The sequence below is a fragment of the Streptopelia decaocto genome, assembly GCF_964273445.1.
Source record: "Streptopelia decaocto genome assembly, chromosome: 1".
Classification (NCBI taxonomy): Eukaryota; Metazoa; Chordata; class Aves; order Columbiformes; family Columbidae; genus Streptopelia; species Streptopelia decaocto.
Window position 1 is genome coordinate 36,754,755 of NC_138663.1, and position 24,959 is coordinate 36,779,713.

The window sequence follows — 24,959 nt, forward strand, 5'->3', positions numbered from 1 at the left end:
TGAGCATCTGTACCTACCTGAGCATATTGTGAATGTGGACAGCATAATTTTGGCTCTCAGCTGTAGCTTTTTGCTCTGTGTTGCCTAGAATATGTACTTAAGACTTGATGCTTTATGTTGAATAGGATATGTTAAGACCTGTCCTGTTTCAGTCCTTTTTAAAGCATATTTTCTCCTTTTTTATTATGTTTGTAGTTCATCAAAGATCTTGGAAGAACTGAAATTGCATACTTTAGCTCTAACAGAAGGGCATGGAAATAGGAGTGGCTGAAATGACGTAGTCAGCAGGCAAAGCTAATTTTCACATGCAAAGGCTCTTTCTATTTTGCATTCCTTGTTTTCCTATGACTGTTGGAAATAGTTCCATTACATAAGTCTCTTACTTTTGCACAGCTGTTTCTTTCTTGATGTTAGGAATTCTACATGTATGTGTCACTTTCTTCATTTTTGGAAGTATAAATCAACTGGAACTAAGTTCTCCCTCCTGTTTTGAGAAGTTCATAAATCTGCTCTTCAAGACTGCTAGATTCTGAGCAAACTCAATACGTACAAAATCAGAATGAACTGTTGGGTTTGAATCTTGTGAATAAATTTAAAGGTTACAATTATTTATTTATTTAATCCTCTGTGATCTGGTAGTGCACAGTAACTAGAGTATATGCAGCTGAAAAAGTAAGCCTCTTGACCTGTCAGTGTGTACTAGGATTTTGGTAGATGATGGCATGCATTTTGCAAATGGGACCTGTAGCACGTGTGAAGATCTAGGCTCTGTTGTCTGTTAGCATCTAGAATTCAAGCATCACTGTGGCATTTTGCTAAGTCCTTCAGGATGCAGCTTGTTTTGACAGACAGTTTGGGAGGTTTTATTTCACTGGGTCAGAATAGAGTTGGGTGGACTTCCTTTGAAATATTACCTACCGGATACATGAGATGTCAAAAAAAAGGTAAACTCATTGTAGGATGATGGACAAATATCAGTGATGCTGTGAAAACAATTGACTAGAAAATTGTCAACTGAAAAACCATGTTGATCATACCAAAGTGTGATTAAATCAGTGGGTAAAATAAATACTTCTAGTGTGTTCAGTTTTCTATTGAAAGAGCAGATACTATTGTCCTATCATGCCGCTGATAACTGGAGCTCTAAAAAAAAAAGAAATAGGTAGGCAAAGCTCCAATGTAGCTAAGCTAAGAGCAGTAGCTAAAGTTCCTTGATAGCTCAGGAGATGAGATAAAGAGGTTCTCTGAAGTGCCACATCTAGGGTGATATTTCATCCTGCAGTGTGGAAGGTAACCTGTTACCTTGGGTAAATGACACCCCTCCTCCCTGGCTTGTGAGAATATAATCCTGACTCAATGTTAAAAAAAGCAGCTCTATTCTTAACTGTGGAAAATATTTTACGCTTGTTTTAAAACTCTGTATCAATCCCATGCTGGTCTTCTGTAACTGAACCTGACAATATTAAACCCCAAGTCAACCACACTCTCCTCTGGTAATAACATTTAGTAATATTTTTATTTCAGTTTCTTTTCAGTTTGATTTCCTCTTTACTGAAGAACCTTGTGTTGTGTGAAAGTGTGTAGCTTCGACATTTTCAACTAAATGCTTCATCTTTTTGTTCTTACCTTTGATAAGAAGGGTTAGTGCTTAATAAATTACAGTTATCTGTGGCTTAACATGAATAAATCTGTTCTACAGAAACATGGTTACCTATATTTGATGCAAGTCTTCAATCTTATCAGCTGCATCAAATTCACATCTAAAGATCTATTGGGCTGGTTTGTAATCCATAGTGGTGATACTACGGAATCCCTTCACTGCAAGAATAAAGTAGCAGTTCAGGACATTTAGGAAGGTATACTACAATTTCTTAGATGTTAATTTTGAAGTCTCTGCAAGAGCCAATTCTTCCATCATAGACATATTCCAGTCACAGCAATAAAGAGGTTGTTGAAAGCACTCACTTTTAGCTGTTGCTGTTCTTTGAATCTGGAATGATAGAGTCATATTCAGTTTAAGGTAATAAAAGGAAGTACATTATGACTGAAATATGAAGTGACATCTCTTTCTCGAAGTTGCTCACTAGTCCCAAAGGGGAATTTATGAAAGTCCTAAAAATTTTCTTGAGACCTATTTAGGAAAAGAAATGACAAGTGAGGTGTTTAGTTAATTATGGTGTAGCTTAGACTGGCATCACAAAGGAATGCCTGCTTGTGCTCTTATAGGGAGGAGAATATTTTGTATGCTCCATGCCAGTGTAATTTCTCAAATAATCACTACTATAATCTGAATAGGTTTGTTGCTTAAACTTGCTCTTTTGGGAGTAACATGGCAGGGGGAGGCGAATTAATTGTTATAGGTGTGTAATGAAGTTCAAGAGACATCTGTTAACTATGCTATTTTGAATTGTGCTGTGTAGGTACAGCATTATTTTTTCTTTGCCTGTGTCTTTTGTAGCCTCTCCTTTTGGTCCCATCTCTAGCATACGTTTTAGTGCTTATTACTGTGCTAGCATTTATTTGTACATCTCTGATTTCTGTGGCCATTTATTTCCTTGTACACAAAAACCTCCATCCAAGTTGCAAAACTTTCTTTTAATTTATGATGACTTTGATATATTGAGAAAAAGCATAATTAATCTTTATTTTCATGTACTGCACTGCCCTGGGCCCACTTGCTCTACTAGTATGATGTTACACTGAGTTAGTCAAAGATCAGTTTTGTGCCAGTGCTGATGGTGTGCTCTTGCTGAAATCATCTCTGCAAGCACTTGAGATCTTCCAGTCAAGATCACATCAAGATTATTAGAAATCAGAGCTTTGGTTCTATAGGTATCTGCACTAAAGTGTGCTCTCCCCATATAGTTACCTTTGCATAGCTCAGTGATGTAGCTGCTGCCTTAAACAACAGCATGGTGGGTTTTTTTGGAGTTCATAAACAGCTTGCAGAAATGTTGATCCTCTGGACCTAGGGTCTCTGCAAATAACCTCACCATGCTCTATCCTTGGATTAAAACTGTGTGCTGAATAAACCTAGCTATTAACAATCAGCACATAATTTCATCAACCCCACACCTTTTCAGGTCCAGGTCCATGACTAGGCCACCCCAGATCACCTCCTCCAGTATGGTGTGGTGCCCCAGCATAGAATATGCTGGTGACATTTCACCCTTCCCTTGATCTGCTGGAGCCAACCTACATGAGTAAGGTAAGTCCATTTATTTTTCAATGTTGCTTAGTTCTGTAAAGTTTTTGTGTACCCTACGTATAACTTTTAATCAAGGGCAAAAAACTTTACAAAACCACGTGCTATTGAAAAAGGACTTGTCCTTAAACTATAGGCAGCTCAGAGATAGATGCAGTGTCACCAGCATATTTAGAAATCTATTCCTAAGAAAAAAAAACAGTTGTTAGAGATGTTGGTGACTTGGACTCTGTGTATACTCTAATAAGAACGTTTTTAGTTATTTGAGGAACTTATGGTAGGTTCCATATGAGATTTGGAGGCCACCTCTTCTAATTTCTAGTTGGTAATCTTTTTTTGCCTCAGGGATCTTCTAAGGTGCAAGTTTCTCTACGCCATATCCGCAGACAGTGAATTTTCTCTTGATTAGTGCTCATCTCTCACGTGCGATGACTGAATTTCTTCTGCGTGACAGGGTTTTTGTTTTGGTGACATGCAGAAGAGTGGTTCATGTATTCTGGATATACTTGCAAGATTTTAATTTTAAAAGATCAGCAGTAAGAAGCACTGGCATGTAGTGTCATCTGCCCAAAACTGAGGCTTCTAACACTTGGAACATAAGATCTTGAATCTGTCAGACTTTTCCGAAGTGGGGGTTCCAAAGAAGAAGCATTAGCATCAGTTTGGAACATCATTTTGTCTTGTTGAGATCTTTAATCTTATTTTTAACCTCTTGAATCTACTCATCTCAAGTCTTCAAAGCAAAACTTCCTTCAAGCCTTGGAGGTTGTTTTACCAAGTTATCCACTTCCATTTCTGTTGCTGCTTTGTTGGCCCTCCTCAAGGTGTGGAACTACCTTATCTGAAGGGCTCCTTTATTCCTTTTCTCGTGGTGCAGTCTTCTGTTATGACTCCCACAAGCAGAACTTGTGAACTTTAGAGAAGTTAATATTTATTCTAGAACTTCAGAGTGCGTTTCATGGGATCATTCAGCTTTGAAAGAGTTACTCCATTACTTTTCACTTCCGTTTTTCTTCTTACATCTTCTTCTCACATCTGTTGTTATTGCAATAGAGATGCAATACAACATCCATCTAAGTGTCTCCCCATTTCTTAGTTAGGTGGGCAGTATATTGCCCAAAAAGGACGAAATGAAAATTCATCAGGCAGTTAAAACTGAATGGTTAACCTGCAGCTCAAAAAATGTGCTCCAGATGTTAAGAATGTCTGTCTTTTTGTGGAGATGTAATGCAAATATTTTCTCTTCATCTGTGTGGTATTTTTTAAAATATCCTGAATTCTTTCAGTGTACTATGGCCTGGATGTAAGGGAGTGCATTATCTTTTAAAATGTAGAAGTTGTAAATCTAAAAAATTCAGTTAAGTGTGGTATGTGTTTTTCAGTGCAGAACACAACTGTGGGGAACTTAATTTGCTCGAAACTTTTCATATATGAAGGAAAGTATTCTTTTGAGTAAACCCAGAAAAATTATAATGTATAAAGTTGACAGTTGTTAACTAGATGGTATTTTGCATGTCATTAAAAACTATTACATTTATTTTTCTTTGTAGCATTTCATCTAGATAGAAGAAATTCACCACCGAACAGCTTGACACCATGTCTAAAGATTCGCAATATGTTTGATCCAGTTATGTAAGTAAAACCAGTTATCCATCCGTATTTCTGTATTCTTTTGGGAAGGTCCGTTTTTTGACTCTGAGTAAAGGGGCAGAGCCCCTTCTTCTTCTGCATCTCCTGCTCCTCTTCCATGGCAGTATGAACAGCCTAGGAGTGGCCTTTTCCTTGGAATGATGGCCAGTATCTCTGAGCAGGTGTGAGAAGATGAGTTGATGACTGTGATTTCAGACTGGAAGGTGATGGCAGGCTGCTGAAAGGGCACGATACACATCCCCCCCACCTCAGTTACAGATTATTCCATTTGATGGTCAGGGTTGGATTTTCTAATGTGGACCATAAAACCTGATTTACTGAATGTTCAATTGCTGAAGTACTACATTTGTCCCAAAGGCACTTAACAGAAAATTATGTCAACTTGCAGAGAAACCAGACTCGGTGGGGAAGGATGAGATTGTCGACGTTTAAAAATGATGTGCTTAATTAAATTTTTCATTGTTTGCATAGGGAAATAGGTGACCACTGGCACCTAGCTATTCAAGAAGCAATCTTGGAGAAATGTAGTGATAATGATGGAATTGTTCATATTGCTGTTGACAAAAATTCACGTGAGGTAAGTGTCTTTGCAGTAGCATCCTAATGCTTTGTTTATCCCTGTCTTTCGGACTTAAAGAAAGGGTTTGGTGGTTTGTTTGTTTTTTCTTAATGCAGGGTTGTGTATACGTGAAGTGTCTCTCTCCAGAGTATGCTGGAAAGGCTTTCAAGGCATTACATGGCTCTTGGTTTGATGGTAAGAACTGGGGGTTTATAGCAAACATGGGTGGAAATGACAAGATGGGTGCATTTGGAAGTATTTTAAATGGTGAAGGGTTTTATATATAAAGTATTGAGCTGTAACAAAAACTGGATCTTTTTAGTAGCCATGAATGGGGAAACCAATTTCAGTGTAATGATGTGATTGTGTGTGTGACGTCCTGAAGAAAAATGTAATAAATGCTGAACTAGAAGGTTTCTCTTTTCCTATTTCTTTGCTTCATAGGAAAGCTGGTAACAGTAAAATACCTGCGGCTAGATCGGTATCATCATCGTTTTCCCCAGGCTCTTACTTGTAACACTCCGCTGAAGCCATCAAACAAACACATGAACTCTATGTCACATCTGCGTCTTCGGACAGGCACAACTAATTCTCAGGGAAGTTCCTGAGAAGACTTTCTACAACTGCTAGGACTGTTACTTGCAACAGGAGTTTTCCTGTTTGGCTGCCGTCTTCCTTTTTTAGTGCTTTTTGTATGTAATACTTTAATGAATTAAATAAAAGTTTGAACGTTCCAGAAATCTTGTTTCCAAAGGGACTTAGCAATGAGGCAGTAATACTGAGCTGACAAAAGAAAAAAAAATTGCTTCAGGAAGTTTTTCTGTGACTATAGTAAACCAACTCATTTAAGTTTTGCATGAGGAATACCAACTTCATCATACGTTTTTCAGATGTGGTGACTATTTTTGCACCAAGAAATGTTTTTGATAAATATGAAAGCATGGAGAAATGACAACTTCCTGTATTTCCATAGTTTCCTGTGAAATAATCTTGTGGGTATTTTGTAACAACCAACCTACAGTTCCTGATGGTGAATAAGTTAAGATTTCTTTTTCAGTCAATTTTATTTTTTTGTTGCTGTATAAGAATCTTTTTCTGCAGCTGGGGTATGGGGAAAGTTAATCTGGCATTAGTGGTTGCATATAAGTGTGAGGGAAAACAAACTGAGTGCGGATGTACTAGGCTTTGTATATAAATGTAAATGCTGGTGGTGGCAAAAATGGTTGTGTTCTGTGAGGATGTCTGCATTGAAGCAGTGAATAAGCTTCCTATTTTATTCAAAACCTAATGTTTTATATGGTTTTGGCTGTACAATGACAAGAGGCCAAATACCTTGAAGTATTAGATACAGGTTAAATATCTTTTATAGGTTTTATATTAAAATACCTGACTGATTTTGTGTGAAAGGTCTGATACCAATTGTAATGAATTCAAATTTGTGAGCAATAAAGAAACAATTGGCAGATACTGGAAAAATATTTTGTGAAAAGCTGTATTTATTATTACAATTGCCAGGGCTGTGACAAAATACCATTGGGATTAAGTGACTTTCCCAATACATTATAATGTGTTTTAACGAACCAGTTACCTGTTAAAATTTTAAAAGGTACATGCTTCCTTGCAACAATTTTGGCAGATGTGAACTAGACGTACAGCTGGCAGTACATTTTGTGATTCCAGGCTTGTAAACTTACTAACATTTACCTAGAAGTACAAAATTGTTGCGGAGAAGCTTAGTTGCAAATCTAAGATTATTTGCTTTACTAATCCCCACTCCTACAACAATTTATCTAATTATCCAGCTGAATATCCTGTAGGTGAGACTGGAAGCACACCAGTCCCACAGATTTTACTGAATTCACTTTACTTTGTAGATATGATGGATTTGCAGCATGAACTTGCACAAATAATGCACGTTTTTATTACGGTTAAGTAAACATGATGCACACTATTCTGCAACAGAAAATCCTATTGTGCCTTACCTTTGTGCTTTTGTGGGCACCATGTTTATTATTGGAGAGTTTGTTAACTGAAAAATTTTAAATCCTCAGTTTTATGTCTCAGATGCTAATGAATGAGTATATATAATATATAATCAGCCATGCAGAATTCTACTTACCAAGGACAAGTACATATTTTTGATGGGTAAGTAGATTGTGCCAGGTCTGGTAGATTTTGATGAGTTTTACTATATACATATATGTATATGTATAATATACATGTATATGTATTATATATATGTATATAAACTAATGTTGTTGTATTTGATGTGCATCATAGTGATTTGTTAACCTGACCTTAGTGACACCCCATCTTGTGACCTGTTGCAAGAGTGAATGTAAAAATAGTTGTGGCATTTTAAAAGGTCGCCTCGATGCAAATGCATCTATCTTGCTTCTGAAATATATTTCTTGTAAACACTGTACATTTTATTATTGTAATATGTACTATTATGCAGCTTATTTTACCTTAAACTGTTAAGTTGACCAATATCCCTTCCTGCAAGACAGAGGGGAATGTGTATAATACCTGAACATTAGAGAAAAATCAGATGTTTGTTGTAATTTGTCACCCTGTCCTGTAAAAACAAACAAAAAAACCAAACCAAACTCGAATTAAAGGTTTATTAGGGGCTTTTATATGCGTCTCACCTTCTAGATATGTGGATGTCCGTTGGGTTCAAGTACTTTTTTTCATCTAGGGTGTGAGGGGGGGAAATTAATTCGTCATAGCCACCTAACTTTTAATGTTTGTTAGGATTTTAAGCTGGAGCAGATGCTGCTGGGAGTTGAAAAACACAAGTGGGCTTCCCTTAAGTGTGTCGTTTGTCTAGATCATACAGGGTGGTATGGGGTGTTACCTTGATTTCTAAGTCCAGGGGAAGGTGATGTGTTAAGTGATGGGGTGAATAGTCTTAGCCCTGTTTTTGCAGCTTATTTCTAGTATTTTGAGATAGGAATAGGATTTTGATAGACTAACAAAGCACAGGCTTTTCTTCTGTCATTACACTCTGCTGTTTTAAAATTGTTTTGGTGATGATTTGTATTGAAGGATCATGGGGAAGGAAGACTGAAGAAGGTGCATGATCTGTTATGGACATGCTCAGCTCACTTCTAGCTCTTCCTTGTGGAAGGAGAATGGGAGGAGGGAGAATTGTGTTGCAATTCTGCTTCCCTCTCCTGTTGTGTTTTGTTTTTTTGAGTATACGGAAGGGGGGCATTAAGTGCCGTCTTAATTTCGCTGTCTCTGATAAAAGTCAGCTCAGTCAGTCGGCGTCTGGCCGCCAGCGGGAGCCGCGGCCCGGAGCCACCGCGCCCCGCAGCGCCGCGGCTGCCGCCGCCCGGCCCGGCCCCGGCACAGCCCTGGGCTCCGCGCAGGTAGGTCAGCGGTAGCCCCCCGGGAAGGGGCGTCGGGGCCGTGCGCCCGGCTCTCCCCGGCCGCTTCGGAACAGCAGGAAAATTAATTTAAAAATTAAAAAGCGAGAAGGTGTTCGGTTGGTCTGTCCCGGGCGCACCCTTTAAATTAAAGGCGAGCGCGGTCCCGCCGGCTGCCCGGGCTCAGGCCTCCCCCTGCAGCGGTGCCGGGGGCGGCCGCTCCCGCTCCGCCGGGCCGGGTGTCTCCGCGGCTTCATGTTCTTATTTGGCGTTGGCCGCCGGTGCCCAGGAATTTCCCGTCATGCTCCCCGGGCGGCGGGCCCGTCACTGCGATCCCGGGGGGCGGGGGGGACCGGGGCCGCTCGCTCGCTCCCTCGGGCCTCTCTCTCCTCATGCGCGCTGCGCCGCCGCCGCTCCTCTCCGCGCTCTGCCTGGCGCTGGCGGCCGCCGCAGGAGCCGCAGGTAAGAGCCGCGGCGGGCTGCTGCCCCTCCGCCTCCCCGCCGGCCCCGGCCGCCGCGCCGCGGGGAGGGCGGGCCGGGGGCTGCAGCGGGGGCGAGGGGAGGAGCTGCCCCGGCGGCGCGGGGGGCCGGGCCGCACCTGCTGGGGCCGTGGCGGAGGGTGGCGGGGCGGCCGCCGGGCGGCGGGGGGCGGGCGAGGAGCCGGTTCCCGCTGAGGGAGACCCTGCTGGGGTCCCGCGGCGGTCGGCGGGGTGCGGGGTCGGTGTTGGGGTCGGTCCCCGTTTCGGGGAGCGAGGCCCCGGCAAGGTTTGCCCTCCGTCCATCGCGGCCGTGCGGCTCTGCTGTCCCCGGGGCCGCCGCGGCGCCGGGACCCGCGAACACGGCGCGCAGACCCCCGGCTCCGGGTGCCCTTTGCTGTCGCTGCTGCTGCTGACTCAGAAATGAGGTAAATAGTTTCTGGGATGTACAGCGAAATAGTTGGCTTCGTGCAGCAGCGCTTGACCGAGTGCGTAATCAGTTCAGTTCTGCTGCGCTCGCCGGGTCGGTAAATTGTGCTTTGTTGGTCGAAAAAGCTTAAACTTCACATACGCATTCAGAATTTGATGGTATTTTTCCCAGGGAGTTCAATGTACATGCCTGCTGGGTTTGTTTTGTGTTACGCTACTGACAAATGTAGTTGATGCAAAGAATAAAGTATAATTTGTTTCTTACTGCCGCCTTTCCAAGTTAATGCAGTTGTACTTGATGCATCTTAATGTTCCTGGAAATAGAAATGAGACTCAATTAACTTCCTGTAATATTTGACAAATTTGCTATAAATGCTGGCTTTTCTGCATGAACAGAAATTCCAGTCATCACCCCCTAAGCATAAAGACTGTCTGAAGGTGCAGTGATCTTAAATAGGGGTAACCACATACTAAAAATAACAAATCTGATGATGGGTATCTACAGATAAGGCTAGATGCCTACTGTTATCTAGCGATAAACGTCAGACCTCTGTCAGAGTTCTGACCTTAAGTGCAGCTTTTAGGAAAGTATAGAGCCTTATATATGTCATGCTTTTAGTTCTTTCTCTTTTAAGGTTCCTGTTGTTACTATTAAAATGCTTCTGAAACTGTGCTCTCTTGATAGAAAGATGTCGGAATGTGATATCTGCATAGGCAGATACTTGCTTTACCGATACAGCTTGTTTATGGCAAGCGGTCTGGAAATGGCAGAGCCGGCTCCCCTCATGCAGTGGCACCGAGCCATTCATCAGAATCCAGTGTTTAATGCTTAGAATTTGTCCTGTTTATGTTCTTGCCCTCCCTGAATTGACACAAGTGCTTGTCGTCTTATTTAATGATGGTCCCCAACTTTTTATTGCGCTGCTGCGTGCCTTCGCACTTCGTCATGATTCCTTGTCTGCCAAATTTGGTTGGTAACCGTGCCCTTTAAGTCTGATTCTGGAAGTAGTTTCCATGTGGCTTGTCATCTTAATCAGACGTTTGCTCATAGTTTCTAAAAGAATCGCCTGCCTTGCTGTGGACATGGCTTATTTTAGAACAGTATTTCTTAATTGTCTTTTAAAATTTATGTGGGGAATTAAATATGGTGAATAGCTTAACCAGAGTTACTAAATAATCCTAGAATTCTGAGATGAAAGATTTTTCTTTTTTAATAAAGTTCTGCCTTGATTTCTCAAAACCACTAAAGTTAGTGGAGTTAAGCCATATATAGTTCAGTCCAGAATGTGGTTGGTTGGTCCTTTTCCTGTCTGACGTTTCTCGAAATTTTATAATGCACATTCAAAAAGGTCTTTTAGAAGGAAAACATATTTCTATTTTTCCCCAAAAAGCAGCGTCTCTGACAGTAGCGCGTTTGTATGTGGGGTAATGTTTCTATATTTGGTAGCAAAGCCATATAAAGCAGTTGATCCTAGACAAAAATAAAATCTTTTGACTGGATGACCTTGCTTATTTTTCCAAGTGGTGGTGGTTATATGCTCTCACATGGATTTGGTTAATACGTATTTTTATGTTTGTACGTACCATAAGAATTCCTTACAGCTGTTTGATAAAGGAAACTGGCACACGAGGAAGATATTTGGTCCTTTGCCCTGGTATTTATGAAGGTATGGGAGGATCTTGTTTACCTACTCATGTTTTGTCAGCTTTGTAAGGTGATACTTATTTCTATATCATCGGAGGTCCAGCCTACTGATTACATTAGAAATACTAGAAAATCAAATTTCCCTTGTAGGTGCAATGCTAAAGGTTCCTTTGTTATTTATTTTAAAAGATGGGGGGATAGGAGGGAGAAGGAGGAGAGAAGAGGTCGCTCTGCTAAGGATTTAATCTTCTCAGCCAGAAGGTTAAGAAGTCTGCTGTCTGCATCTGACTGGCATCGCCACAAGCTCGCGATGCAGTAAAGCCATCCAATTTTGAGATGGCTTTGTTGAGCTGCATAATTCACGTGAGTGTGTCCTCATTACACAGCAACACTCAAGCTACACGCACCGTTATATAATATTAGTCATAGGTGGGGAATATGACCCTCTTTTCCCCTTTCTATTATTTTTCCTTTTCCATTGAAAGCCACAGTTTGAGCAGCGCCCAGGCTATGAACTTAAGCTGTGGAGGCTTTAGCTGATGGGAAAGTGGGATAAACAATCACCCTAATTTTAGCTTGGTCTAGTCCTGATTTATTTAAGGGTCCCTTTAGCCAAAAGACTCCAGAAAAATGGACTTGCAAATTCCTGGTGTATTTATGACAGTGTATTTAGGAATTAATGTAGAATGAAGTAGTGTACAGATTTATCTTTCTCTGAGTAACTCTGAAGTTGGTATGCTTGTTTTGGAACAGACTCCAAGGGTAGATGGAAATAGGGTGTTTTTCTGGAATAATTGTGTCCATACATGGAGTTATTTAGAGGCTACTTTCTCCACACGAGCCAGAGGTCTTTAAAACATAACAACAAAAAACCTGTCAGCTTTTGGTGCATTTTTTAATTGTCTTACAGAATAAGAAGTGGCTACAAGTTAGCTTTCCCTTCCCTCACTCTTGTCCCTTCTGTAGGATTGTGTTATTATCTTTTTGGATACTTCATTTGCCTCAGAAAGATCTTAGGTTCTCAGTAAACTATTAACAAGTTCTAGCTGGAAGGAAAAAAGGCACAAAACTAAATATTTAAGTCCTCCTCTGTTGAAATTTGAGAATGTATAACAAGCTAGCAATGTTTTAAAAGTAATTTCCAACCAACCACTTAGGGAAGGGAGCACATATTGCATCATTAACTTCTACCAGAAGATGAAGAATGTAATTCTGGGTTTTAACAGGGATTTTTGTGTCCTTAATCTATGAAGAAGTGTTTTGTCTGAAAATAGGGCAGAAGAATTCTTTGGGAACCCCATTTATGGTGAGGTAATTGGAAATTATAATTTATCTGCTTAGCTCTAGCCTTCTGGTTCTTATTTAGCAACCTCGATTCCAATAGCATTATGTGAAAACCACACAATCTAGCAACTGGTATGGGGAATAAAGAGGCTTTTCTCAGTAAGGAGTTTAAGACCCCAAGCAACTGAACTGTACTAGCCCAAAACAGACACAACAATGCTTAAACTTATAAGGTGCTAACATGGTTTTGCTGTCTTCACAGACTTAAGTTATAGTTTAGCACTGTTTTGTGATGTGATTAGTAGCATAAATACTTCTTTATTTAGGGTGAGCGGTGGAAACGATCCTTACAGAGCGTCTTGCATTTGAACATGATTTAGCTCTTGAGTGTTGCACAAAGTTTAAGGACAGGACTTCTGCGGAGCTCCCCAGTTCCCTCTTTCAGTAGCTTCTGAGCATCAGGATTAATGATTTCTTTGAAATGTGGGCAGCAGTGTAGCAAAACGTACATAGTGTGCTAAAGCATTGTTTTGCTGGGAAGTGTTAACCATATCCGAGAAATCTTAAGAGTCACATCATGCATGGCATTTGGAAGTGTTTCCCCACTTTAACTCCTTATTCTTCCTCTCTTTAACTCCTTATTCTTGCAAACAGGGACAATGCCTTTGCGTTTCACCTGACGGAAAACAAATCCCTTCTACCAGGGCATAACAATAGCGCCGATGGAAAGTAGCTGCCAAATGCCACCGCTTTCACTCCAACCACACAATGAAAATAGGAAAATAAAAAAAAAAATTCAACAGAAGGAACCTTAGCAGCTTCCTGGGGAAGTGTGGTCTGTGCCAGTCGTCACCAAAAGAAAACAGCCCAGAGAGCGTTTGTTCGGTCTGGCCAAGGGGTTGCCCTGTTCTTGTTCCTCTCTGTTCCCTGCTCCATGGTTCTCAGGGAAATCCACAGATGAGGCTGCGCCACCAGCTGCACGCACAGAGGCTCCAGGTGATTTTAAACACTTTGAGGACCTGGGTGATGGGTGGGCTGAGGTGAGAGCCGCGGGAGAGCCGGTCAGTTCATGTGGCGGGTGTTTGACAGCATAGTGAGCCTGGCCTTGGGGTTGCTGCAGCTGGTGGAAGAGCAAGTCTTGGTTTGATGTAAATCACTGTGGTTCCCCACACTAAGAAAAATGGTTGACTTTGTACAAGCAGGCTTTGCCACCTGGGTCGGATTGTCACCATGGTGCTGCTGGGAGGAAGATTGATACTAAACATAAAACCAAGGCAGGTCCCTCCTTATGTGTTGCAATGATGAACAGTGATGACTTACACCCAGTTCAAGTCAAATTTGTACTAGTGAGTGACCAACAGTGCACCAATCCAGTCTTAATGATGGTGCAACCAAAGCTCTCAGATCAGACTGATGATGCTTCTGCTCCTTCACTCCAACAGCACCAGCAGTAGGCATAGCACAGGTTTGTTGGAGAAAATGGAGTAAGATAGGAACAGATGCGCAGGCTGCCAGCTCGGGAACAGGTGGAAAAGTTGAGATAGATCAGCCAACTGCAAATGCAGAAACTTTTTGTAGCTTCATCATCTCTGCTTTCTAATGGCTGCAGGAAAATCAGCACCATTTGTGGGTACTTTTTAAACTGTATACTTGATTTTTCGTCTTGTTTTCAGGATTAAAATTGGTGCTTCATTATGTCTTTTGTATATACAGTGGAAAGGTACTCCGTGCTGACAGCACACCTTTTAAAATCTATTTTCATAAGAAGAAACCAAATTATCTATGTACATACTTGTTCTGTGGGCTCGGTCATTTCCTTAAAAGCAAGAACACCTCAGGGACATGATGTCCATTGACTCATGTGGCACATTAGTGGCGCACTCAGGAAGGGACCAACCAGACACTGCTGGTTTCTGATCTTCTACAGAACCTGGCATCCCTCATCCAAAAACTCAAGGCAGTTTTGCTGCTTGCCTCTGAACTTGAGAGAGGTGCTGAATTGTACCAAACTATTTGAGCGGTTGTTGACCCGCACTGGGAAGGATCGCAACTGGTACTTTGCAAGACTGTAAGACTCTGCCTGTAAAGTCCTTTAAAATATAAAATACAGTAGCTGTCTGAGGGAAAACAAGCCTTTTTTTGTTGCTCCATTACAGATGAATTACAGAGTAATACATTTTCATCTAAAACAGGACAAGCAAGTAATAACTATGACAGTAATATGGACAGTGTAATACTTGGGTGATGTAATGCCATTTAAGACAAGATGCAGGTTTTCAGAGCATTATCCCATTTCCACAGTCACTCCTGGAGTCTAAACAAACCAACTTCTTAGAATTTTTAATGGGGATTTGGTTTTCTGAACCACTCTCTGTCCTGTCCTCCACCCGCAGCAGCAGGGTATTGCAGCTGGTACCTCAATGCTGCCTGAAGAGAGCAGATTTCCTCTCCAACCCCTGCTATTATGCATGATACTTCTCTTTTTAATAAACTCCCAATTGTCATTTGTCTTTTTTTTTTTTTAATAGTATCATACTGTTGGCTCAATTTATTGTCACTGTAACCTTGACATCCTTTTCTGCAGTACTGCTGCTGGTCTGGTGTTCTTCCTTTGGGTTTTGAGCATTTGAGGATTTCTTTTAAAGTCCAAATGTGGTTCTTTGTACTTGGCTGTACTGAGTTTCATCTCACTGATTTCTGAACATTTCTCCAATTTGTTATGACCTTCTTGAGTTCTGCTCAGCTCTTTGAGGTGCTTCACACTCCTTGCATCTGCAGTTTTAATAAGACTACTTGCTGGGTTTTGACCCTAGTCAGTAGGAGAAGCACTGAACCCACGTTCTAGGACCTTGATCGAGAAGGAAGGTGCTTTTCCAGTTTGCTCTGTCAAAAAGTATTTGGATTTGCTGCTTTCCTCCTGCCTGTAGAATAAGAAAGACAGCAAGTATGTTGTTTGAGGTTAGATTTTGTCAAGTTCATCTTGGTGGCTTACTGCTTTCTAATTTTCAGTTGCCTGCTTATGGGTAGTTTAGTGATTTGTTTCAAAGGCTTTCAGGCTGTTCAAGGTAGGCTTATAGCTCTGTAGTTCACCAGTCGCTCTTTTCTCCCTTGTTACTATGAAAATAGATATTGTCAGCTTAGTCCTCAGATTTTGGAACGGTGCTTGCTCTTTTCTGAATGATGGCCCCAGCTTGTTACACAAGCCCTGTAGGATAAATTTCCTGACCTGGCAGAGGAGGACTAGGAGCCTCAGACAAAGGTTATAGACACAGAATAGCTCCATCATCTGGGAATATAGTGATTCAACATTAGTGTGACTAATTTCTGGTAACTGGTCTCCTATTTATCCAGCTAAAGCACCTGAAGTGAGTTCCTAAGAGTGAGAAGGAAAGCTTATCTTTTGATGGAGCTCTGTTTCTCAAAAAAACCCTCACATCTTCATTGACAAGGTAGTTCAGTGCAGACCCAAGTGACTGTCATGCTCTGCTGACCATGTGTGTGCAGAGGAAAGTCTGAGCAACAGTGGTAGAATGGTTTGAAACAAGTCACTGAAACTACCTCAGATTATTACCTCTCTTGTTTCTTAAAAAAAATTCCCCTCAAATATACTGTCATCCAAGGTCATCTGGGCAGTCAGTCTATTTCCAGACTGGTAATCCGTTATGTCTGTTGCTTTCTTTGTATTTGATTACAAGTAGTGAAATTTGCAGCTAGGCTTAACTCACCATAGCTTATGACTTATTTATTATTTGTTTTGTCTAGCAGCCACATAAAATTTGTAAACATCTAGAGGAGTTCTATCTGTGAATATCTATTTAAGTACACATAGAAGTGTAAGCATTATACCAATGCTATAAAAATAACATTCCAAACAAATAAATCAGAATTCTAACCAGTAATTGCTGTTTCAAAAAACCTTAGTGTGGACATAGAGCTGCTATGTCTGTTGTCATTTCAGTTCGGTAAGGGGTGCTGAAGGCGGCGCGCTCAGCACTGAGATGCTCTGCAGTGAACTGTGGGAGGAGAACAGTCCTGTGCTGGGGACTGAGGGCACCATGGGGACACAGCTGAGTCCCTGAGCAATTTGTAATGTGTCAGTGAGAGTCCTGTGAAATGTCAGGGGAAAGAGGGACTCCCAATGTTTTAAGTGTAGGATTTCCTTTTTTTTCCTTTTTTTTTTTTTTTTGTTTGTTTGTTTTGTTTTTGTTTCTGAGCATGATTCCAAGTAGGACAGAAACACACTGTTTTGGGGCAAGGCTTAATGAAGTTCTTGACAGCAGGCTTCGGCAGGAGGGGCTGCCTGCGGCTGCCATGCTGCTGCCTCTGCTGATGCAAGTGGAACAGATGTCACTTTTAAGAACAGATTATGCAAAGAAAATGTCCCAACTTATCTTAGAATATCAATGCAGATGGGAAGCTGAACTACAGAGCCTTGAAACTAGCAAAAGGCTGAGGGAAGAGGAAAATGAACTTGGCAGCTGGGTTTGTTCCCCCATGGGCAGCCCTGGTGTGTGCTTTTGGGGGGCTCTGGGCAGGACTGTGGGGCTGCTCCAGCCCTGGTGTGTGCTTTTGGGGTGCTCTGGGCAGGACTGTGGGGCTGCTCCTGCCCTGGTGTGTGCTTTTGGGGTGCTCTGGGCAGGACTGTGGGGCTGCTCCTGCCCTGGTGTGTGCTTTTGGGGGGCTCTGGGCAGGACTGTGGGGCTACTCCTGCCCTGGTCTGTTCTTTTGGGGGGCTCTGGGCAGGACTGTGGGGCTGATCCAGCCCCAGCATCAGCAGGCAGGTGGCATCGCCCCTGCCCGCAGGTGGCTTTTGGCCGAGGCCACGGGACCTGACCCTGGAGATAAGTCTAATATTAGCCCTGTTGTAGGCTTATGCTAACAGAGCAGGAGAAAGTATTTATGTGGGGGGAGGCTGTTGTTGCTGTTGCATGTTTTTGTTGTTGGTTTTGTTTTGTTTTGGTTTTTGGTTTTGTTTTGTTTTCATTTTTCCCCAAAGGTAAGTACTTCTTGCTGTGCAGAAAGGTTTTGCATGGTTACTGTTGGGTACAAGTCCAGCTGGCAGGTATAGGATGAGTCTCTTGGATCTTGACTGCATTCAGGGTTGGGAAATGTGAATTGGAATGCTGTAAGGTTTAATATTTTCAGTTGTTTTAAAGAGGTGGAAGAGACACCTTCACATTCTGGACATTTGAAAGAGAAGAAAATTAATCGAAGCAAGTTTTAAAGTAATATATTTACCTGGAATTAATACTACTTTTGTTCATGAGCTGAAAACTAGCTTTAGGTTGCCTGGAGGTGCAGATGCTTGTGGTGCACACTCAGTGTAAATATATTTAGCTAATTAAAAAAATTAAAAAGCTATGTTTGTGCATTTTTAAACTGCACTGGAGTGAAAATTGGAATTCAGCTCACATAGATTCCATGTAATGTTTTTCATTGAAAAAGCTTTGGACATTTTCTCTTGTGAGAAAGAAAGAGAGTCCTGAATAAATATTTTTATCCCTGTAGTTACTTAAATACAAGTAGATATACATATATTCATTATTAAATAGTGGCAGAAAAATTAGTGTAATGTTAAGTATTTTTTGCTAATCAACATAATTAATGATAGCCTAACCAAGTGAAGACTTGTTTTGAGAAAATGGTGTTACAGACATTGCAATAATAGTATTTGTTAAATTAATCCACCTTGGGCAGTGGTTTAAAATAAAATCATCTTTGTATTTGAATCAAATTTATTGCCGCTAAGACAGAAATAGTTGTTTGCTCTCTCACTTTTCAGCCATTGACGTTCAGTATTAACACATCTGATTGTACTGTAAGTTCGAAGAATATTTAAAGTATAAAGATAAATACTCTTTCCTTATTTGCTGTAGTGTCTTCTCACTGCTCTTCATAAAAATAAAAGTACATCACTGATTAGGGAAGACATGGGAGTTTCTGGTTTATTTGATGGAATTTTATTTTGCTGTGGATTAGATATTTTAAATTTTTTTTTTTCAACTGCATAAAAGTTATTTGGTTTTAGAGTTGTTAATGTTACTATGACAGCATATGAGCTGTTCTTGTATGTTTTTTTGTGCAGTATCAGAATTTCTTCGTGCTGTAATTTTGTTTTAAACTATTTTTGGATAAAAGGCTGAGGTTTTCTTGTATATTCATAAAGCCGCTCTGCATACGATCGTGACACAACCTCTGTGATCAAAGGTACATTTTAAAAGAGTGCTTTTATTCCCTTGACGTATGCATAGACTTTTGTGTGCTGAGGTTGTTACTTGAAGGATGTTGCTAGAAGGGGAACGGTGGAACCTCTGAGTTTATGGAAGGGTGATGGCTCCTCTCTGTGGCGATGGGAGGAATTGGTTTTCAGAGGGAGCCACGCAGGAAATTTCCATGTAAGGGAGACTGGGGGGGGGGGGAGATGGGCAGCTATGATGTCTTTGAGTCGAAGTGCTTTTCTGGTAGCTGGGATGATAAAAAAAGAAACAGCCAACCTGAATTGGTCTGAAATGCAGTTATGCTGCCTGACAGAGGGATGTTAACTACATTTTATAAACCTGATGCTTTACTTAGGAGTGTCTTTACGAAATATAACTCAGGTTTGGTTCACAGTCTGATCTAAAGATTATATTTTCTCTTGTAGTAAATTATAAAAATACAGGGAAATAATTCAGCTTCCAAATGGTTTGCGCTGAAGAATTTAATGCTGAATGAAATGGCACAGGCTGATGTCAGTAGGATGTGGGTCTACATGTGTTTTTACACTAGAAGTTTAGTTTTTTAGTAGGGTGTGTGGCATTTATAGGGACATTATATGCACATACATGTAGATGGACATTAGCACCAACTACTTTTTCAATTAAAAGAGTTTTGAAAATCTTAAAAATCTGCTGGCTGTAGACTTACTGATTACTTTTTGGTAATTTCCTATGTACACTGTAATAACCCCATGGCATCTGATCCTGTGTTGAGGATGCTTTAGTTTGCTGCTGTGACAGGAAGCGTTGTTTCTTTGAGGTTTTTTAATTCCCTGATACAGGTTTTACTCTGAGAGCTCATTACATCGCAGGCTAAAACCATGGTTGAAATCACAACTGGTTTTAGATCTGATGTGGTCCGGGACATTTCTGCATTTCCTTACAGTGCCTCATGAAACAAGGTCATCAAGTGTAACTCATCTGCGATGTTTCAGAGTTCAGCTTCTCTGTGCAGCTGAAGTGGCAGCTTCCTTCAGGCCATCTGTGCCCTGCAGGACAGGAGTGTCCTCAGCAAACAGCTGCAGGGCCGGTTTTCACTCGTCTCATTTTAGGAACAAGTCAGACAATGCTCTTCTCAAGGCAGTGTACTTTTTTGATGTTTAAGGTTGGAAGTCCTGTTAAGTCATACTAGTTTTCATCTGGAGGCTTTCTCTTTGCTTCATTTTTATTTCTCTTTGCTTCATTTTTATTTCTCTTTGCTTCATTTTTATTTCTCTTCTACGTAAGAGAAACAACTCGTATCACGTATCTATTGTGTATTGTTAACCAGGCAAATAAGCTTTGTAAGCCAAGGAAGAAGTCTGCTGAGTTATGGAGCACTGTGTACCACGATTTAAAAGAACCCTAATTCCAAACAATGTATTTGTTTAATCTTCAAAATTAGTCTTTTTTTCTTTGAGAAGTAAAAACTAGTACACAGTTTTTTTTCAGAAAAGCAGAATAGAAATTCCTGTTCAAGGGCTTCTGTTCACTGCTAGAAAAGAAAGTTGTGTTTCACATTATAGTAAATGATGTATGGAATTTGTCCTGAATTAAAAATAGAAAGCTTGCTAGCTTTTTCTTTGACAAGGCAAATACTGGTGGCGAGGGAGAGCGTACCTGCTCAGATTGACCGGTTAGTAAAAGCAGGTGTCATGTCTTCAGTGCTAGGGTACTCTTGGATAGCTCCATCCACAGCAGTAAGAGAACTTTTTAAGCTTTTTTTTTTGTTCTTTTAGTACTGAAAATGAATCCCTTATCAGTGAGCAATGCAAGAAGCTTTCAGGCTTGCCAGTAGGAATTGTTAAATTAAAAGGTTATTTCCAGAACACTTACATCTCATCATGTGAGCACCAGAAGCAATTAAATCTTTACCACTGCGCTGGAGAGGGCTGCCTGGGATGGAAAAGATTAGGTATTTTTCAAGATGTTGAACAGATCGTGATTCTCAGGGAAGACCCATTTAAGAATAGTTTATGACTGTTGCAGTTATAAACTCACTGCCATAAAAGGAATGGGCTGTGTGCTGGCAGGGTACCAAGGCAGGGAAAATGAAAGTGCAGCCCAGCGCTATTTTAGTGCTTCAGACCTGGGAGGAGCAGGAATAGATGTGGGAAAATCCCAACTGACCTGTGTTTACTCTCCTTTGGGAAGTATCTCCAGTCATAACTATTGGGAAAGACAGATGTCATTTCCAGAGCGCTTGCAAGGCTCAGGGACTCACCACTGTCTGCCCTTAGCGAAGGATGCTCTTCTGTCCCAGGTTTGGGGACTCCTTACTGGCCTCTTCTCTTCCCGTCTTGGGGGTCTCTCTGCTTTTTCTTGGCTCTTTGCAATTCCACTTTTCCCGTTTCATCCATTGCTCACAAGGCTTGAGGTGTCTTGTCTCTACAGTAATGAAATCTCCTTCCGTTTACATCCCTCCCTAAAGACCAAGCCAGAGTCCCTTGTGCAAGGACCCTCTTAATTTTTGTGTTACGTAAAAGATGATTAGTTAACTCCCTCTTCCCCTTGTACTCAGTGTAGCACAGATGTCCCCTCCATCCACACTGTACCAGGCCATGTCCTTTGGCTGTTCAGAGAGGACCGGTACCACTGCCCTGCTGTGTGTTAAACAGGAAAATAAGGAGAACTCAGCCTTGCAGTTCTCTCTTCCATGGGAGCAGTTGCAGACCAAGGAGGCATTAATGCGCTTTCCCCCCCCATCTTACTTTTCAGGAGGCTACAACCTTTAAAAATCTCTTTGTTTTGATTATCCTCTCACATCTCAGGCCTTTTGAATTTGGTCCCTGGACACATTACTGGGCTTCAGTTACACCAGCACACCAGCCTCTTTGTTGCCAAACTGGTTTTTCTCTAGCTGGAGAGGGGGGAAATGCAGCAGCCAGTTCAGCATATAAAAAGAGAATGTTAGCTCAATTTGGTAATTACATTCAAATTAAATACAAATATTTCTTCTTTGCTCAGATGCAGTATTTTCCTTTTATAAGTACAAACCATTTTTTCTATTTCGGGTAACTTTTCTAATATAAATGCAGATTCACAGACATATGGAACTCTACCTCCTTACTTAGCATATTTTTTCTCAACAGTTGAAATCAGTGAAATTATCCTGAATTGTGTGCATAGGTTTTGGAATCTGGTTTATTTTCCAAGATTTTAATGATTTTTTTATTAGAAATACAATTGTTTTAGCCTGCACAGTAGTCTAGAGTCTATTGTGGTAATCTCATCTCTCTCTCAGATAAAAGAGCAAAGTTTGGATAATAAAGTACAGCCTAAAAACTGCACTCCTAAAAAGATCTGCAGTTCATCTCAGTGGGAAACTTACATGCAGCCTCAGGTTGGAATATGGAGGGTGGTTTGTCCCTAACGCTCTGCTTCTCACCCTGTATTATAGGGTGAGGACTCAGGGTAAGCGGGCGAGAATGTACATTCCTGCTAAAGGGAGAGCAGTGCTTCCATGCTGTCTGATCCTTCCTCATCTTCTTTTCCTGCTTTCTTCTATTTCTTTGTCTGATCTCAACCTCGAGACTTTGCTTCCTCTTCCCCAACACCAGCTGTTAAAATGCTGAATATGCAATATGTTGCTATTGAAGCTTCCCAGCTAGAATATCAAAAAGATATCATAGAATAATTCTGCTTGGAAGAGACCCTCAAGATCATCGAGTCCAATCATAACCTAACTCTGGCACTAAACCATGTCTCTAAGAACCTCATCTATGTGTTTTCTAAACACCTCCAGGTATAGTGACTCAACCACTTCCCTGGGCAGCCTGTTCCAATGCCTGACAACCCTTTCAATGAGTATTTTTTTTCCTAATATCCAATCTAAACCTTCCATGGTGCAACTTGAGGGTATTTCGTCTTGTCCTATCACTTGCTATGCAGGAGAAGAGACCAACACCCTCCATGCTACAACCTCCTTTCAGGTAGTTGTAGACAGCAGTAAGGTCTCCCCTCAGCCTCCTTTTCTCCCGGCTAAACAACCCCAGTTCCCTCAAGTGCTCCTCATCAGACGTGTGCCCCATTCCTAGAATGTCAATAACATTCCTAGAATCATAGAATAGTTTGGGTTGGAAGGGCCCTTCAAAGGTCATCTAGTCCAACCCCCTGCAATGAGCAGGGACATCTTCAACTAAATCAGGTTGCTCAGAGCCCCATCCAGCCCAGCCTTGAATGTCTCCAGGGATGGGGCATCAACCACCTCTCTGGGCAACTGTGCCAGTGTTATACCATCCTCATAGTAAAAAATTTCTTTCTTATATGTAGCCTGTATGTATATGCAACCCTCTTTTAGTTTAAAACCACTACCCCATGAATAGACTGGGCGATGTTACCCCATTTCATGCGATGAAGAGGGCTGGTCTGTAGGATTGGGGTGGCCTCTGTGCCCCTCGAGCATGAGCAGCCACAGCAGGTGCTGTGCTGGGTGTCCCAGGCAGGCACGCACCTGCTCCAGCCCACCCAACCATTGCAGCTCATCTTAGGAGATACTGAGTATACTCCTCTGTTAGGCATCCTTAAGGGACATTAAAGTGCCTGTAGCTGGATCTGGCATTATCCTAAAGCAGATGATATCCAAAGTCATACTTAAAAATCACTTATGTGTTAGACTGTGTGTTTTGTATTGCAGAAAGATGTATATTTTAGGTTTGAATTTCGATGATAAATACACTCAGTTGCTATGGGAAGTATGTAAAACCAAAATCCAGCACAGGAAAATATATAAAATTCAAGAAAGCAAAAAGATTTCGAACTTAATTTTTTAAGACTCCTTTCTTATAGGAGTACTGACTTCAAGTTTAAAGCTTGACATTTCCTGGTTTTCCACTCAAATATTATGAGGTATGGCAGTGATAGCCTCCTTTATCAGAGCACAGTGTAAACTTACTAAAAGCAAATTGGATTGCCATTCATTTTACGTGTTTTAGGACAAGCAGCTGTGGAGAATCGGCTTCAATCAGGAGTGTTAGAAGTGAAGTGGGAATGCAGGGCTAATACTTCTGTTTTTTGTGGCTGTAATTGTGAAGCTGGTATTGTATGAGGGGGAAAAAGGTATATGCAGACAAGCTTGTAACTTAAATGCTTTGGTACTTTTGTAGACCTGTAAGGCTAGCACAATTAGTTTCTTTTAAAACGTCTTGTGCTTCTTCAATAAGCCTTTGAGCAGCTTATATTTAAAATTATCCTTATGATGTTTTGCTGCACATTGTTAGCTGTTAATGATTGAAGTATTTTACTCTCATCAGACAGCAAGCTTTTGCAAAGTATTTTAATAGCAAATCTTGAACTTGTGAAGACACCTTGTTTGCATTATCAACTGATGTACAAGCACATGAAAATCCAGAGCCTAAAAATCTCTCTTTAAAGGTGAATTTCCAAAGGTTTTGTCAATTACCTTTGCAATTATTTGCTGAATGCTTCAAATACAGTACAATACATTGAAGCATGCTGCTCTCTAAAAACACAGTTGCAAAGCACAAATGCATAGTTACAGGGTGTGTAGCTTTTGAGGGCTGAAGGCTGCAGCCTTGTTCTAGTAGGCTGTTCGTTGGTAGTTCCAGGACAGAAGGAATTATTAGCCCAGGTAGTGAGGTCTGTGTGTGTGAGGAGAACACTTTAGCATAGAAAGTCCTGAGTTGGATGGGACCCACAAGGATTGTCGAGTCCAACTCCTGTCCGTGCACAGGACAACCCCACAGTTCACACCATGTGTCTGAAGCCATTGTCCGGTCTGTTCTTGAACACTCTCAGGCTTGGGGCTGTGACACCTCCCCGGGGAGCCTGTTCCAGTGTCCACTACCCTCTGGGTGAAGAACCTTTTCCTAAAGTCCAACCTAAACCTCCCATGGCACATCTTCCTGCCATTCCCTCAGGTTCTGTCGTTGGTCACTAAAGAGAAGAGTTTGCTGCCTGCCCTTCCTGATGGTGCACTGCAAAGGCTACTAGTTTCAGGATCAGAGATAATCTTGGATCGGAAGGGGGATCTGGAACTCTTCCCTTCTCCTTTCTCCAACAAATAGATGGCAGTCCTTATGCCCCTGATGAAAAGTTTCCTGTGCTCTGGTCTCCTGCAACAGCTGGACCAGATCCCATTA

At 41.3% G+C, this 24,959-nt stretch overlaps 2 protein-coding genes across 6 annotated transcripts in view; both read left to right on the forward strand.

Annotated features, from left to right (window-relative positions):
- The window catches only part of LEMD3 (LEM domain containing 3), a 48,963-nt gene extending 40,910 nt beyond the window's left edge, over positions 1–8,053 (forward strand). Inside the window, exons 10-13 of one of the 2 annotated variants that reach the window (XM_082069741.1) lie at positions 4,756–4,837; positions 5,327–5,432; positions 5,531–5,609; positions 5,859–8,053. In XM_082069741.1, coding sequence (XP_081925867.1) covers positions 4,756–4,837; positions 5,327–5,432; positions 5,531–5,609; positions 5,859–6,022 — 431 coding nt within the window. In that variant the 3' untranslated portion in view covers positions 6,023–8,053. Of the gene's footprint in view, positions 1–3,083; positions 3,209–4,755; positions 4,838–5,326; positions 5,433–5,530; positions 5,610–5,858 lie in introns of those variants that run through there. The other variant, XR_014185782.1, reaches the window with a different exon arrangement.
- A 1,075-nt stretch (positions 8,054–9,128) lies between these two features.
- Positions 9,129–24,959, forward strand: part of MSRB3 (methionine sulfoxide reductase B3) — an 86,417-nt gene continuing 70,586 nt past the window's right edge. For 2 of the 4 annotated variants that reach the window (XM_082073829.1, XM_082073826.1), the window contains exon 1: positions 9,425–9,692. Coding sequence is in view for 1 of the 4 variants with exons in the window: in XM_082073830.1 (XP_081929956.1) it covers positions 9,181–9,250 (70 nt within the window). In the remaining 3 variants the exon portion in view is untranslated. Of the gene's footprint in view, positions 9,251–9,424; positions 9,693–24,959 lie in introns of those variants that run through there. The other 2 variants (XM_082073830.1, XM_082073828.1) reach the window with 2 other exon arrangements.